At 37.4% G+C, this 17,117-nt stretch overlaps 1 protein-coding gene across 1 annotated transcript in view; it reads right to left on the reverse strand.

Moving 5' to 3' along the window:
* Window positions 1–307: 307 nt before the first annotated feature.
* The window catches only part of PRTG (protogenin), a 119,433-nt gene continuing 102,623 nt past the window's right edge, over window positions 308–17,117 (reverse strand). Inside the window, exons 16-20 of the mRNA XM_004421607.3 lie at window positions 14,422–14,604; window positions 12,554–12,674; window positions 11,108–11,273; window positions 9,757–9,861; window positions 308–9,275 (exon numbers count right to left, since the gene is read on the reverse strand). Coding sequence (XP_004421664.1) covers window positions 8,871–9,275; window positions 9,757–9,861; window positions 11,108–11,273; window positions 12,554–12,674; window positions 14,422–14,604 — 980 coding nt within the window. The 3' untranslated portion in view covers window positions 308–8,870. The remainder of the gene's footprint in view (window positions 9,276–9,756; window positions 9,862–11,107; window positions 11,274–12,553; window positions 12,675–14,421; window positions 14,605–17,117) is intronic.

The following is a 17,117-nucleotide window of genomic DNA, read 5'->3' on the forward strand; positions in this document are numbered from 1 at the left end:
AAATTAACCTGAATTAGAACTGTGTCTATCTGGATGAGCCCATCTAGTAGCTTTTAGGCTACCTACTATTTAGTTCCTGATATGAGCAACTGTCTACTGGAATGGAAAACTGTGATTTCCTTGCTGCTATTCAGTAAATGCCAGATGAAAACAATTCTTAGATACCTTAAATAGACTCTATTCCTACTGCTTGGAGTGGACTCTATAATCATCCCATCCCAGGACATGATGGCCATCATTCTGTAAATTGAAAGTTTTCATTCTCCATTCCTCAAAAGGAAACTGAAGAGTAAAAGAAAACATGGACTTTTTTCTTTTTTAACTAAGGAAAACTTTTATTTAAACTGTGCAATCAATCAGTATTTAGACAGCAGTTTCATAAACATTTTGGCATTTAAACTTTTATTCATTTTTGGCATGACCTGTAGGATAGTATATAAACTACCCTGGGGAGGGGGAAAATACTAGGCAATATTTACTATGATGCTATAAAAAGAAAACAAACCCATATTATTAAGCAAAATATGTTTTAAGAAGACATTAAAAAGGTACATTCAAAATCAAGACAAACATTTGCTTTCTTCATGCAATGAAGTTCACAGAGCTGATCCCCTGAGTCAAGTATAAAATTGAAATAGCTCAGCTCTAGAGTCCATTAGCAAGTCTGCAAATGCTGCCTTCATAAGAAAATGGTATAGAGTGAAAGGATCCAGAACACCCATAATATGAAATAATATAACTGGCTCCCACACTTTCATTTAATTCACATCTTTGAATAGAAAAAAAAATCGTACATACACAGACATAAAATTTTGTCCAACAACAGCAACAAACAGACAAACTTTCTTAATAGATATTGTCTACCCTATTGATAGGCTAAGGCAATGTGTGTGTGTTCAGGCTTTGCGAATTCCTATAACAGGCTCAAGTTGCTAATCATCAGTAATCACTTCCATTTGTAAACAAAATAGATATATAAAATGTGGTAACAGAAAGAAGAATGTTTTAGGTAAAAATCTTAAATATTTTTGTTGTTGTTTTTAAAGCTAGTTCCATAGAAAAACAAACTTCTGTAACATATCTTTTTAAAGATAAGTTTTATAAGTTAGGACTGTGTCTACACACCACAAACTACTTGCAAGATATAAACTTGAGTAAATCTGCAGAGGTGTTCAGAATCTCATGGATCACAGTAAAAGTGATATTGGATGGTGCAAGAAAAAGTTAGGGAAAATATTTCCTTTCTCTAAAAACAGATGATAATCATATAATTCTTTCCAAGAAGGCTTAAAGGTGGACTTGAGTAAATTAGACGCCAGAAGGTGTTGTCCTATATAAAATTCATTCCAAATAGTTAAAAGAAATGTTAAAATGCTCCATAATCTTGAAAAAGTAGATCTATTAGAGAAGAATCCTAAAAATGCACTTTTCTCCTCACCAATCTACCCCTCTGGAGATCTTTGACTTTTCTCCTTAAATCTTTAAAAGTCAAGATATCAAAAAATGAAAGATTTAAATTGGGGTAAGATGATTTCACGTTTAATACGCTCAAGAGCACTGTAAATTCCCCCATGTCCGCTTATAAGATTTACCTACATTACAAATGAGTGTTTAAATCCCAGTCTATATTTTTTACCAATCTTTCTTCTGTTAGTTTTCTGGTGCACATACAAGAAACTTAAACATTTTTCATTTTAGCACAGGCAAAATATAATTGGAAAGGCTGACCTGTAAAGAAAAAAATCTGATGTCTCACAGCCTCATAGAAATGACATTCAGGTTATAATTATTAAACTTGAATTTTCTTTTAAGTTTTCAAAGTACTGCTGCTTCATTCTGCACAACAAATTATCCTCATTTCACGAGTAGAGAAGGAACAGAAATAGGTGAAGAATTTTCTTACCAAACAATTCTCAAAATGGTCAAGGACTAGAATTTAGGTGTACCAATGACTAACCTTATACATACTTGTTCTACTATATGACTCCCTCAAACTTTTCTCCCTCCTAAATTAGTGTGAATAATTAATTAGGTTGTATTCATATAAAAACTATTGACTCTTCAGTCCTAGCAAGGGAGGATGACTGGTTACACACCTCGCTTTTTCCAGTTAACAAATTCCTGTTTGGATACAGGGACTACAGAAAAATTATAACAGATAAAATCCAACTCTAAACACCCAGTCTAATAAGGAAACGCTTGAATAGATAAGGACTCCAGAAACCATGCCTACCTTATTTCTAAGGCATCAGTTGTAACACAAGCCCCAGTTTTCAGACACCATTTTGGCTAAGAGAAATTGAAAGTTTTGGAGGAGGAAAGAGGGAGATTAGGCGAAGACAAGGATGAGTTACAGCTCAGCCTTCTAAATTCCTCCTGTGAATAAATGAACATAACTAAGACAGACTTCTCTCTGCTGGTTGCCTATTACTATGTGGACAGGTTATATTGACACAGTGGAAGGCACTAGGAGCCTGGGTAATTAAATAGCATTTAGCTGAGAAAAGTATCATAGTAGAAATTCTATAAACTTTGAAGTTGGATCAACTTGGGTTTGTTTCTTGGCTAAGCCACTTACTAGCTATAATCTTTGGCAAGTCAGACATTTTAAACCTCAGTTTCCTGATCTCTAAAATGGGGATAATACTTGCTTTGCAGAATGTAGCCGTCTGCAGGGATGAAGCACGTGCTTGGCACGTGAATATGCTCAGGAAATGGCATTATCCCTTCCTGGAGACTAGGGTCAGAAGCAGCTGAAAACCAACCAGCACTCTTATCCATACTCAGAATATCATCTGGTCTCTATCCGTGATGGAGATAGCTTTATCTCTTTAGTTGAAGAAGTGCTGAAAATTAGGGTAGAATTAGAAACTATCCTTCAAAACTGAAAGAAAGCTTGACTTGAAATGATCCAGGAATTAGAATAAACTACAGCTCTAGAATCTAAAGCTTTCTAGGAAAAGAGACAATTGAAATCAAAGAAGAAGAATGACAAAAAAGATAAAATTTCCGAGGAGTTGTACATGCTGATAAGGTAAGTGGAGGCTCTTGCTGAGGCTGATGGAAAATCAAGGGGTCACCGAACAGAAAACCAATCAGTGGCTGGAGAAGCTGAAGAAATAAATGAGATTTAAAAGGCAGAAAGGTTACATGTTGCACATATGCTTTTTTATTTTTTTGTGAGGAAGATCAGCCCTGAGCTAACATCCGTGCTAATCCTCCTCTTTTTGCTGAGGAAGACTGGCTCTGAGCTAACATCCATTGCCAATCCTCCTCCTTTTTTTTCCCCCAAAGCCCCAGTAGATAGTTGTATGCCATAGTTGCACATCCTTCTAGTTGCTGTATGTGGGACGCGGCCTCAGCATGGCCAGAGAAGCGGTGCGTTGGTGCGCGCCCGGGATCCAAACCCGGGCCGCCAGTAGCGGAGCGTGCGCACTTAACCGCTACGCCACGGGGCCAGCCCGCAAATATGCTTTTTAAAAAACACGAAGAATGAACTTGAGCGAGGCCCTGTTCATCTACTCTGAGTCCCTATGTTTTGAGGTCTTTCTTCCATTAACACAATCACTTTAGAGAAAAAGAGAAAGTTCAACTATAATAAGCAGAGTTTTCAAAAATTTCTGATGAAATTCCATAAAGTTAGGGCCAAATATTTAGGAAACTTTCTGTTAAACACATAGAACTAAGATGTTACTTTATGAAGCACATATTCAAAAAGCTTAAAGCTGAATTGTTTTTGCAAGTGACTTAGAGAGAAAGTTTAATGTATACATGTGATAGGCTACACGCCAAGGTTTCTGTAGCTTTGAAATTTAAAGATCCCCGGGGGACACATGGCTTCAGACTTCCAATCTCTGTAATGTATAGACATTTTGTGGGGATCAGAATTCTATAGAAATAATGTATCTGTGGTAGACAAAATAATGGCCAGCTACAGAAGTCTATGCTGAATCCCAGGACTCTGAATATGTTACCATACATGGCAAAAGGGACTTTGCAGATGTGATTAAATTAAGAGTTCTGAGATGGGGACAGTATCCTGGATTATCCAGGTGGGCTCAATCTAATCACATGAGTCCTTAAAACTGGAGAACCTTTCCCAGATGGGGTCAGAAAAAGAGATATGATAATGCAAGCAGGGTCAGAGAGATGCTACGTTGCTGGCTTTGAAGATGGAGGGAGGGGTCCACAGCCTCTAAAAGCCAGAAAAGACAAGGAAATGAATCTTGATTTTATCCCAGTGAGACCTGTAAGACTTCTGACCTACAGAACTGGGAGACAATAATATTTGTGTTGTTTTAAGGCCACTAAGTTTGTGGTCATTTGTTATAGCAGCAATAAGAAAATAATACAGTATCTGTTCTGTAAAAATGCAAGACTGTCATGTTAATCTTAAACACTTTCCAAGGCTTAAAAAGGGAGACTGCCTGAGAAGATTAAAGCCTACTAACACACGCATTGCATTAGCCTGTGATCTTATGTCCTGAGCATAAATCAACTTCACACAGAAATCTATGTATATGTCCTTCTAAACATCAATAAAACTCACAATTAGACAACTGGTTGTGTATGTTGATCTCCAGAACCCTCTATTCTGTGCTCACAGCCCACAAAAATTATTTTGACTATAAACCAAAGCAATTTTACCAGAGACCTAGTGGCAAACTGGCAGGAATAAAGTCTGCAAAATACATGTTTAGTCTTGGAAAGATCATGACTCTTTCAATATAGTTGGAACTTTCTTTTAACATTCAGTATTCAGAATTTACATTCAATGAAAAATAAACATACATGTGAATCACTGCTGAATTGGAACCACATCTGGATATTCTTGCATTAAGAAAAAAAGATACTTTCGATTCCATCGTTTTGTGACACTGAATTGTTTCCAAAGCTATCTTCACATGGACTTGAGCAATGATCCTGAATTGTCAACAAGAGCAAGTTTGTGGCAGGAAGTCCTTAGCAATGCCAAACCAATGCAAAGACAAACTAATGCGAATCACCGTCATTGTTCCCCGTGCTGGCACTCCTCTTGCTTGAAGCAAAGGCAAATAAAAGGCATTTCACTGAGAATCTAATTTCCCTGGTGTGCCAAAGCTGACTTTTTAAAGCCACTTAGTGAATAAAGCTGTGTCCTTACTTTTAGGCTAATAAAAATATAAAACTCCAGATTTCATAAAGAAGATTTTTGTTTCACCCAAGGTTCCACTAAAGTTTGAAATACCAGGCTCCCTTGATGCAATTGAAATATTTCAATTTATGGACAACTTTAAAGAGCACATCTATCCAAGTACAAGTCACTTAAACAGTGATAGGATTTGTCTGCCTGTTAAATCCCATTGCTCCCCAGAAATGAGAACATCTCCGTTATTAAGGGACTGCCCCCAGCCTTCTGAGTTAACTAGGTAATGCTTTAAGCAGGAGGAAGACTGCTCAGGCTGATTCAGGGGCTGCCATAATGCTCTGCAATGGACAAGCCTGCTGATATTTTTGTTGACATCTCATGCTCAAGGTACTTAGGAAAGTATCACATTATTTGGCAAAAACATCCTGTGGCTGAATCAGCAGATTTAACAGCAAGTCCTTACGTATGCTATCTGTAGACACACTGGGTTCTGGAGAGACACGTTTGGTTGACATAAAAACAAGAAACAACAGTTTAACGTACAACTAAATTTGCCTATATGCGGAGGTAACCTTAAATATCTTTGGCTTTTTTTTTTTAATTTGCTGATAAAAAGTACTTGAATAAAAACACTGATAAATACCAATATAATTGTATTGCTTTTAATTATGTAAACTTAGCCCTTTGATATCTTTGCTACTAAAGCTAGAGTCCCTATCAGCCTCTAAATAAATTTATTTCAAATCTGCTCATCTTTACTTACTTAAAGGCTAATCTATATATTTTAATGATCTTTGGTATGAAAATACTGATGAGCAGTATCTTGTAATATTTGGCATAAAAATGACACGTGTGTATCAGTACTTACAGCAAATAAGTCTTTGGAAAAGAAAACAGTTAGCATTTGCCTATTAGCCCCTTTGGAGTGAAATACCATGAAGTAACACCACTATAGGAGATGAGTGAGAACCTTCACATTTTAGTTACAATTTCATACTTAAGACTTCAAAGAAGCTTGCTTTGGCCAAGTAAAAAAGAAGTCTTTGCTGTACACTAAATATCTTACTCAATGAGACCAAAATATTTATCTTTGGTGAAAAGATTTTTTTTCTCTCCAACAGGTAGTTTCAACCATTTAAAAATACTTTAATACTGTACAGTTGAAGATGTACTTGCTGAAGAAAAAAAAAATACACTTGAAATTCTTTGGAACTATCTGCTGGTAGAGCTTATTTTAAATGCTCCGGTAACAATAAGGTAGTTAAAATTACTAGTCTATTTAACTATAACAATCAATATAAACTCTATTATTTTGGGTTAGTAACTACTTGTATAAACTTCATACATATAGATGTTTCTAGTTAATTCAATTTGGGGGGGAAATTATAGTCAAATTTTCACTTTCTACTGAAAATTCTTCAGTAACAGATTATTATGAAAAAAATCTGTATAAGAACAAAATGAAAAGATGAAAAAGCAAAAAATGTACTGGTAAATAATTAGCAAATAGTTATAGCCTAAAGATCTACAATAACCATGGGCCTATTCATCAAAAACCAACCAAACAAAAGAATTTCCTCAAGGACTTCAGATCATCATTTTAGGCTTTTGAAACGATTCAAATTCATATAGTCCTAGACACATCTTCCATAATCAGGATGGATGATGTTTCCGCTTTAGATTTTGTTTACCTTTTAATGAAAGTTTAAAAAATAAAATGAACTCATTGAACTCCTTAATTTTAGATACTGATAAAAGTTGGCCCCCACATACTTCTACTTACAAACCAAAAAACGCCATACCCTGTCAATTTGCCCATGCTTCCATGAGGCAGCTCAAAATTAACAAAATATTCCCTGAGTACAGGAAAAAAAATAACACTAGAATAACTTTAAAAGGAGGTAGTATAAAACAGGAGCTATAAAGGCAGGAGCAGCATTTTTCCTTGCCTCAGATTGTTCACCTAAAGCTCTGCTTTTTTTGTTTTGCCATGACGCCCATACCTAGATAACTAAATGGGGGACTTTCAGTTTAGTTCAGAAGTGGTTGCTAGCACTTAATGCTGGTTTGCTTCTGAACACATCCAGTTTGGCACAAAACTACAGATTAAAAAATAATCAAAAAACGTTGTATCATCAGACAATGGGATAGGAGATGAAAGAGGGGGGACTGCAATCCAGTAATATTCTTTGGATTTTAGAACACCCTTTAACATGACCCCCCTCTATAAACCAAAGGTTTCAAGGGGAAACCCATTAAGATTCCTTTTAAAATGAGATTCAAAAGTCATTTCCAGATAATTTGAAAAAATACTTTAAAAAGGATATGGGGCCCCCTCTCTAGACCATGTGTTTAATTCTTTATCCTCTCCCACCGCTGGGCACCTAGTAGGAAACTGTCTCGTGACTGAGAGAAGGACTATTCTATGTGGCTGAGGAAACAGCGTGCTGATTTCAAACCAGCAAGAGGATTAACTCACTCCTGGAGTTAGCATTTCTCATTCACAGCACTGACAGTGAAGGAAGATTAAATAAGGAGTACCAAACTCTCTTAAGAATTCAAGAAAAGACAAGTAGGGTGGTAGAGCTCTGAATACTTATCCCTAAACAAAACCTGCATGAAAACAAACCAAATGCTTTGATAAGATACTGTACATCAAAATAGTTACTGATATAATCCAAGACACTCTTAAGGCAACTTTTCTACTCCTGTCCTGAACAACTTCATGAGTATTAAGACATAAGGCAAAGAATTTCATAATATATAATGGAAGGCACTGTTACCATGATAACCTCAAGTTCATTTCACTGCCTATTGTTGCATTTATCTTCATTCTTACTATTATGTGAAATATCTTCACCCCTTTAAGCAGGCTGGGATTTAAAAAAAGAAACCAAATACTCTAACCCATTCTTTTGAAAAATCTGCTTTCTGCATGGTTTTGCAGCTAATACTGGAAATGTTGAGGATGCTTTGCAAACTAGGCAGTCCAGCCTTTGGCCACTATCAGGCAAACAGGAAGGGAGAAAAGGCACGGCTCTCGGCAGGCTGAGGTTTAGGATACAGTAGACAAAGCGCTCAGACCCAATGCCCACGACACAAAGGCTCTTGAAGCAATAGTATTCCCTATATGCTATTGAGTAGTTCTGTTCTCAAAAGAGATATACATTTTGTTTTGGTCATTCATTAAAATCAACAGTCCCACTTTTTCTCTTCTCAGTGGTTTAACGTCCTCACAGCCAGAGGTGTTAAATTATCTAAACCACGCAGATATCATAGTTTTGTAAAAAAATCAGAGCTTCAGATAAACATTCTTACTCATCTACCTATATGACTCCTTTGATAACACACATTACACATACAGCAATGAAAACAAAATGCTACTAGGAAGTATCATTGGTTATGTAGCTGAGATAAACTATCACAACAAACGAGGTAACAAAGTTGTCTTCTGAGTTTGCCAACTGGCAAACTGAGGTAGATAGCCAGCAAAGGGGCTTTCAAAAGTCTCCCTTTGCTCCAGTGATATCTTTTATAATCCAGTCAAATATCTTGACTGTCTTTTCACATTGCTGACAATGAAACATTCAAAATACGTGAGTTTAAAAATTAAAAAAAAAAAAACACATTCAAAAAAAGCTGAAATACCCAATAAGACATCAAGATTTTCACAAAAGGCTTTGGCTCCCTGTTCATTGTCCTTCGAACAGACTTAAAGGTGAGAATACCTGAACATGGCTGTCTAGATTGGAAAATCATTTTTATCAAAGCAGAGCACGGCAGATGGGGGCTGCAGAACTGAAGAGGAAGTTTGCTCAGCATCCGACGGCACTGCAGGGTCTTCACACCGCTTCATGGAGGGATCCCCACCTGAATCACTGCCAGTAAAGGAAGTGGAGGTCAGGGGTGTGGTACTTATAACTGAGGACAGGTGTATCTCATCATTGGACTCGTGGGAGAACCTTCCAGAATCCCCAGTCTCGTGGCTGCCTTCACTATTCGCTGAATGCTCAGTATCAGCTGCAACACCGAAGGGTCTTGGGAAGCTGGCTGTTTGACCTGGGGAGCTGGGGGAGTCTTCATCACTGATTAGTACAGTAGTGCCTGGCTGGTAAAAGCAGACTGCTTGAGTAAATCTTCTTTGAGGCTAGGCAAAAATACATAAAACACCATCAGTGACGACAGAGTGCTCTTGAAAAATAATAAATCTGGTTTTACATGTTCTATACATTCTGAGATAGCAAACTGTTCAAGTACATGGGTGAAAGGTCACCATCATGAAGGGTTTGTCTAGGTCAGGGCTCCCCACCGAGGAGTGTGAGCACATCAGAAGCACTGGGGCAAGGAAAGTGTCAACAGGCTTCTTCTAGGATTCTGATGTGGGCTCCTACCCCACCCCTTTCCCCATTGCCCCCACTCCCACTGAAACCCACAGCTCTGATCACTGTTCTGTCATTTCAGTAATCACTCACCATGGCTTTCCATAGCCATGCCCCAAATTAATAAAATCACAGCCAGAAAGAACACAGAAATTAAAATAAAGCATTCATTTATGTTTTCCTCTCTTTTAAATGATCATTTCATACACCGTGGGTTGCTAAGAGATTTTTCTCATCTAGGTGGGTTACCTGCTCGACTTTTATCTTCTTAGAATCTTGGAAAAAAAGCCATTTTTTCTTAGAGTTGTTTTTAATTATAGGACCATAGCTATTAATTATCAGGTCTGTTCCTCCCTAGAGAAATAAAAGGGGAAAATGTAAATATCTTGGTTTTACAGATCTCAGTTTATCACAAGTAGTACACAAAATTTTAATTGTTAAAAGAAAAAAAATGATAATTGACATCACTATTTCTTCTTTTACACAAGCAATAAGTTGAATGGCTTACATTTGTGTTAGGAAAAAAAAGCTAAATTAAGTTGCAAACAAAAAAGACAACAGGAGCAGCAAAAATCAATTGATTATTATTTACCCGTAATATATATACTATATGTCACTATGCTAGATGCAGATAGATTGCATCTGTTAAATATAATTGTATAAAATATAAAAACTGCCTGAAATGTTGTTATATTTTTGTTCTTCTACATTTTAGGGAAGTGTTGGGGAAAAAGAATTTATAGCAGGATTTGGCAACCTTCTTCTGTAAAGGATCAAATAGTAAATATTTTAGGCTTGGCAGGCCACATATAACCATAACCTCTATTACATTTTATCCTTCTTTTTTTTTCAAACTACCTTTATAAACATAAAATTCTTAGCTCAGGGGGTGACCATACAAAAACAGGCCGTGGGCTGGCCTGGGCTGGGCTGTAGTTTACTGACACCTGAGTTACAGCACATTGGTTACAAGATCTATTATAATAATGCACACTATCTAATGTTGCAGTGTGAGTAAAAATAATTTTCAGCTGGTGTTCATAATGCTTATCACTGTATTATTATTACATATAGTGGAAAGGACATGAAGTAACATCCTCTAATGACATTACTATTTCCAACTTCCTCGGGCCACAAACGGAAGGATCTTGAGACATCTGTTGAGATGTTCCATAGTTTACAAAATGTTATTCTTACTCAGAATGTTCTGATGCTCAATTCAGTTAAAAAATCAAAGTTTAAAATGGATTAATAAAAAAATTGTCCGCCCAGTACATACAAGGAAGTTCACATTATAGTAAATACAGACTAAGGATCCTGGTGTCCTTATTTAAGACATCTTAGCTCCATATAATCCCATCTAATTGAATTTATGCTACTTTCTCATTTTTTCCTATATCTCTTTCATCCTTTATCTATCCCTATCTTCTCCTCAAATATTTTATGTAAGGAAGGATCTGGGTGAAACTCTTTTACATTTCATTAAGTGGAGTATGGATATAATACATTCAACATATAATTTTGGGTAAGTAAATTCTACACATAAAGAGAAGAATGGAGGAAAGGATACACAGCAAGTCAGTCTCTCAGAGCAGAGTACCTTTGCATCAATGAAGTTGTTTGGCATTATCATTGGCATTAAGGATTCTTCATTTTCTACAGCTCCTTCCAGGTTCTTTCCTACTTCATTCCCACTGGCTAGGGAGGCACTGGTCCCAGATAAATGTTGAGTGCCATTCTGTGCCATCTTCGAAGCAGATGATTTCCTAGAATATTGCAAGAAGAGGAAACTTCTAATTTCACAGAAGATGTAGGCAAATGTACCAGGTTTGGCTTATAATCACAACTTTGAAAACAACAGAGTTCTTTAATGCCATTTCTCAAATATCTTTAGAAACTGAGTGTTAGATTTTAACTCCAACTCACTGCTGCGAACTTTTATCATTCGAGGAAGCTTTATTTCTTTTTGCTCCAATATCTGCTTATATAAAATTACTTTTTACAAACACTTAATAAAAACCTTAATATTTACAAAGTGCTATTATTTATTATTGTTGATTATGATTTGCGCAGAAGTTATAATTTTTAATTTACACATTTTCCTTCAGGTCTGCAGATTGTCACACTAACATAACAATTCACTTGCCAATTAATGATGGCAAATTTACAGCAGCACTTCTGCAAGATTTAGGCATCACTACTAAAACAATGTGCATAAAGATTTTATAAAAAATTCTGAAACTGAGAAACTTGGACAGTAAAACTAAGCCAGTTCAATTTATAAGAAGATGTAAGAACTAAATCTTTCACTAACATAAAATGTTTTCTGAGTATGTTTCTATGCATAAGTACTAAAAGCGTAGAGAGTAAACTCGGAAAAACCTATGCTAGTAGAGGGAGTCTAGTGATGGGAATTATCTAAAAATGATGTGTATTTGACTTTAAGAAAGAACTTTAAGAAAATAAAAAAAAGCAAAAGCCAAAACATAAAGGTTGGAAAGAGACAAGTTCACTGAATGCTGAGAGTTCAGCCGAAGTCAAGCTACAAATCAGATTTTTTGACAGAGTTTATAAAGAACCAATCTCTACTTATTACATGTTTTAATCCACGTCTGGAGCATCCAAAACGTATGTCCTGTGGTGGGGAGAGTGGAGCTTGCAGGCATTTCAGGCTATTTAAATATGAAAATATTCCAGACAGTAAAAAAAATCTTCTTAATCAGCAGATACATCAGGTTAAGTGTGTCATTTAAATTAAAAAAAAACCCAAGGACATACTTTGTTTTTCTCAAAATACTAAGGAAATGAGGAAACTAGGTTCTCATTTAAGAATATTTTATTGGCACAGTAATTTTTCACATGGCAAGAAAATAATCTCCTTCCAAAATGAGCACGTCTCTATAGCTGTAAGAACTCAAGTAATAAAAATTTTAAAGTGAAAAATCCCAGCTACTCTAAAAGGCACTTGACTTCAATTTGCTTCTCATGGTTACTGCAATTTAAATGTTTCTTAACCACCTCCACATCTCCAGCAATGGAAACACACCTGGCTTTGCTTCGGTATATCAAGATGAGAACACAGATGAGGATGCAGGTCAAGGCGATGCCAACGCCTACAGCAATGCCAGTCATTGATTTTTGGTCCAGATGGTAATAGCCTGAATAAACTAAAGGGGAAACACATTTACTCAGAATCAATCAGAAAAATGAATGATTCCATTTAACATAATTCTCAGATATTTGCTTTTCTATAATTTTTCTTTATCTCATTGGAAAACTTTTGACATTATCTGTGTCTAAGCAGAAAAGACACATATTACTCTTTTCTCAGTGATCTCAAAGATGGGTTTATCTTCCAGTACCAAAGATTCTAAATGTGAGTTTTAGATATTATATTATTATATCAAACGTGAACATCAGTTCACAATTTATAATGCTAAAAGGCACAAGGCAGAGATGTTCCTTGATGGACCAAAGGATAGCTTTCATGCCATGTTACCTTAAAAGCAGATATGTATACAGAAGATTAGTTTTCCACGTACGTTTATGTACTTACATAGCATTACTTCTTAAATTTTAATGTGTATATGAGTCACGAGGGGATAGGTTAAAAAGCAGATTGTGATTCACTAGGTCTGGGGTGGGGTCTGTGATTCTGCAGGTCTAACAAGCTCTCGGGTGACACTCATGCTGCTGGTCCCCAGACACTTTGAGTAGCAAGGTATTTAAGAAGTGAATATGAGCCTTGCTCTCCATTTCCCCTGATGATATGGTAGCTAACGTGGCTACCTCCTTCTTGTGCTTAAATCTGACTCTCCTGCCCTTCTCTTTTTCTCTCTCCTTCCCAGTCTCTCTCTCTCTTTCATACACACACACAGCACTGAATAACAATCCTCCAAGGAACTATGAACCCTTAATTAATCCTGTCCTGAGTTCAGCTAGCATTCCCCCCATTTAAAGCTATTCCCCGCCCCCAGCACACACACACACACACACACACACACACACACACACACACACACACGCCCACTCCCCCAGAGAGGAGGAAAAGGAGGTGTCTAGTCAACTCTGTACCACAGCAGGCCCCGGTTTCCTTCAGAACAGAAGGATGTTGCCCTGAGTGGAGTGAGGGTGGCTATTTAAAGATATTTTTTCCAATTGCTTTCTGGAGAGAAACAACTTTCTCTCTGGAAAGGCTGTTTTTTTGCAGTAAAAACTCTTAATGAAAACCATGCTCTTTTTTTTTTTTTGTGAGGAAGATCAGCCCTGAGCTAACATCCATGCTAATCCTCCTCTTTTAGCTGAGGAAGACCGGCCCTGAGCTAACATCTATTGCCAATCCTTCCCCTTTTTTTTCCCCTTTTTCTCCCCAAAGCCCCAGTAGATAGTTGTATGTCATAGTTGCACATCCTTCTAGTTGCTGTATATGGGAGGCGGCCTCAGCATGGCCGGAGAAGCAGTGCGTTGGTGCGCGCCCGGGATCCGAACCTGGGCCACCAGTAGCGGAGCGCACGCACTTAACTGCTAACCCAGGGGGCCGGCCCCCAACCATGCTCTTCTTAGCTTGGACACCACAACCACCACTGCTGTTTTATTCCCATGGAACCTCCCAGGAAGCCTACTCCCACCAGTTCGTGGTTGGTGGGGCCCGTCTGTCTTGATGGCTGCACAGCTAGGAAGAGAAGTAACGGGGACACAGTGGTCTGAAAAATGCAGTTAATTCTGAGGTAAGTTTGTCTCTAGGAGTGCAGAGAAGAGCTATGCAGCTCCCTAGCATCAGAACCTCACCAGCAACAACTCCAGGAGCAGGTTTCGGGATATGGCCACGGCAGGAGCAGAAATAAAGTGCAGAGGAGCTGAAGAACATATATGTATTTTCTTAAGACAAATCAGTGACTATAGCAGTATACAGACCTTTGGCATCAGCGGAATCTAGACGCTTGGGCCTCTGATTTGATTCAGAAGTTTCCTTTGGAAGTACAGCCAGCTCTACAGAATTTGAAAAGGGCCCTTCTCCCACCTCATTGGATGCAGATATCTTGACAATGTATACGTTTCCTGCCACCAGGTTTTCGAGCAAAGCCATGGTCATTGCCCCTATAAATATATCAATTACAAATTAAGTAAACTTTACCTTTCATTCATTTTTTCAATCACACAATCATGGTCCTTTATTTTTAAAATATATATATAATGTTTCACTCTTTACATAGGTATAGATACCAACAGCACTAAAAATATTTTATCATGGAATATTTCAAACACAGGTAAAGAGAGAATGGTATAAGGAATTCAGATTCAACAATTATAATTAGATTTTTAAAATCCAATGCAAGAGCCTTTTTTTTTCTTTTAGAAATGTTTAAACCACTCAGGATAATTGCTGTGATAGACGATCTTGATCTTACTTCTTAAATTAGAAATAACACAATTATTTTTGAAAGTATGAATATATTTTTTACCCTCGTAATCATTATCTAAGATATCTTGAACATAAATAGGAAAGAAAATGCCAGTTAGGTAGGAACCTCAGAGTCTTGAAGAGGTCTGAAGACCTCAGATGAACTACCAAAATTATCACCAGTCATCTGCCTAGCATCTACTTCTCTCCAAAAGTAAGCATCATTTAAATTTACATATGATATTTGGTACTGAAAGGTATTTTCTCTGTTGGCATGACTGCTAAGAAGGATTCCCATTTGGACACTGCTATTTCTTGAGGGGTCTTTCTGCTCTTGTTCTGCCACTGCACTGAAGTATTTTCTTACAAAAGGGACTCCCACCCTAGGAATTAATCCTAATGTTAAGAAAGCAGGTGTAATAGAAATTCAACCAGAAAGTTCTTCCAGCACTGCATCTGTGGGTGGATATTCACAGGGGAATCGAGCTTTCCTACAGTGATTTCATCTCATTTTTTCCTAACTCAGGGCATCTTTACAAAGCTTCAAAGAGCTTACAATAGCTTGTAGCAGTCACCTCCAGGCCAGAGCTGGCTACTCTAGTGAACTTGCTAGAGTGTATTTCATAATGCAAGTGAAATGTAGGGTGATCTTAGAGCTAAGGTCATGATTCAGAGGCCACCTCTGCAGGTCACATGGTGTGAGGCAGCCGAACTGAACGGCTGTGTGAGGAGCCGAATACAGCTTGTTTTCATGTTCTCTGGTTTCAATTTGGCCTGGAGGGAGTGTGAGCTACTTGAGTACACAACTGTTAAATAAACAAACTGAGCCTTATTTAGAATGGAGAAGAGTCTTTCCACTGTTACCATGTTCTCAGGCAGGTGAATTAAAAAACAAAGATGTATTGTGACACATTAAAATTAGCTGAAAGGAAGAACATTTCAATTTCTTCACAAATAGACAAACAGAGTTTTCCTTTATCACAGAATACTTTACATTTAATTTTAAAAAGTGCTTGGCAAAAACCAATTACTACCTGAAATTAAACCTCTTTTCATTTAATTGAAATTTTATAAGCGGATGAGCTATGTGTGTGTATGCACACTCCCCTTCCTTCCACAAAGAGTCTTCCTTCAGACAAAGAAAGGAAACTTAACATTCTGGTTCCCCTATGAGCACACTCAAAGCAGTTCTCAAATATTGAAGTGATCTGACAGTCCCTATGCTCTCAGTAGACTGTCTCAACATCAGTGTGATTAGTTCAGTCTACTGCCTTTTATGTGTCTATATCTTTAGCTAGACTAGGAGTTTCACAAACCAGACAGCATGATAGGCTCAGTGTTGGATCAATATTGATCAAATGCTGGCATGCTACCCACCAAGTAACTTGTGACTTGGGGCACATTACTGACAATATAATATATATTATAAGGATTATAAAATAATATAACTATTATAAGGATTAAATAAACTACCACTGGCAAGTGTCTAACACAAGTGTATATACTCAATGAAAGTTGTCTTCTTCCTCATCTCTGACCTCTTCCCTTTCTGGAGAACAGAAATTTTTTTTTTCATATTTGAACAGCTTACAGTGGCTAGCATAATGCTTTGTACAAGACAATGCTCAGTAAATGCCAATTGAACTTATATTAAAATATGAGCTGTCACCAAAGGAGTGTTTTGTTTTTTTGGTGAGGAAGATTGGCCCTGAGCTAACATCTGTTGTCAATCCTCCTCTCTTTGCTGAGGAAGATGGTCACTGAGCTAACATCTGTGCCAATATTCTGTGTTTTGTATGTGGGATGCCGCCACACACATGGCTTGGCAAGCTGTGTTGTAGGTCCATGCCTGGGATCCGAACCTGCGAACCCGGGCCATCAAAGTGGAGTATGCAAACTTAAACCACTACACCACTGAGCCGGCCTCAAAGGAGTATTTATTTAAAATGTAAAAGTAAAGGGTACGATTTCGAGGTTGGGGAAGCGCTCCAGAACCCAGTCTCAGACCTCGCTTCTAAGTGATTTTTTCCTAAGGGATTTTTTTTCCAGTTCCACAGTCTTAAATATCATCTACACACTGATGACTTCTAAGTTATACCACTAGTCCATACCTCTCCCCTGAACCTAACCCTCCACTGCTTATTCAGCCTCTCTACTTGGACATGTAAGAGGCAACTCAAATATAATATGTTCAAAACCAAACCTTTGA

This window comes from Ceratotherium simum, chromosome 3 (genome assembly GCF_057802395.1).
Source record: "Ceratotherium simum simum isolate JZ-2026a chromosome 3, ASM5780239v1, whole genome shotgun sequence".
In the NCBI taxonomy this organism is placed as follows: Eukaryota; Metazoa; Chordata; class Mammalia; order Perissodactyla; family Rhinocerotidae; genus Ceratotherium; species Ceratotherium simum.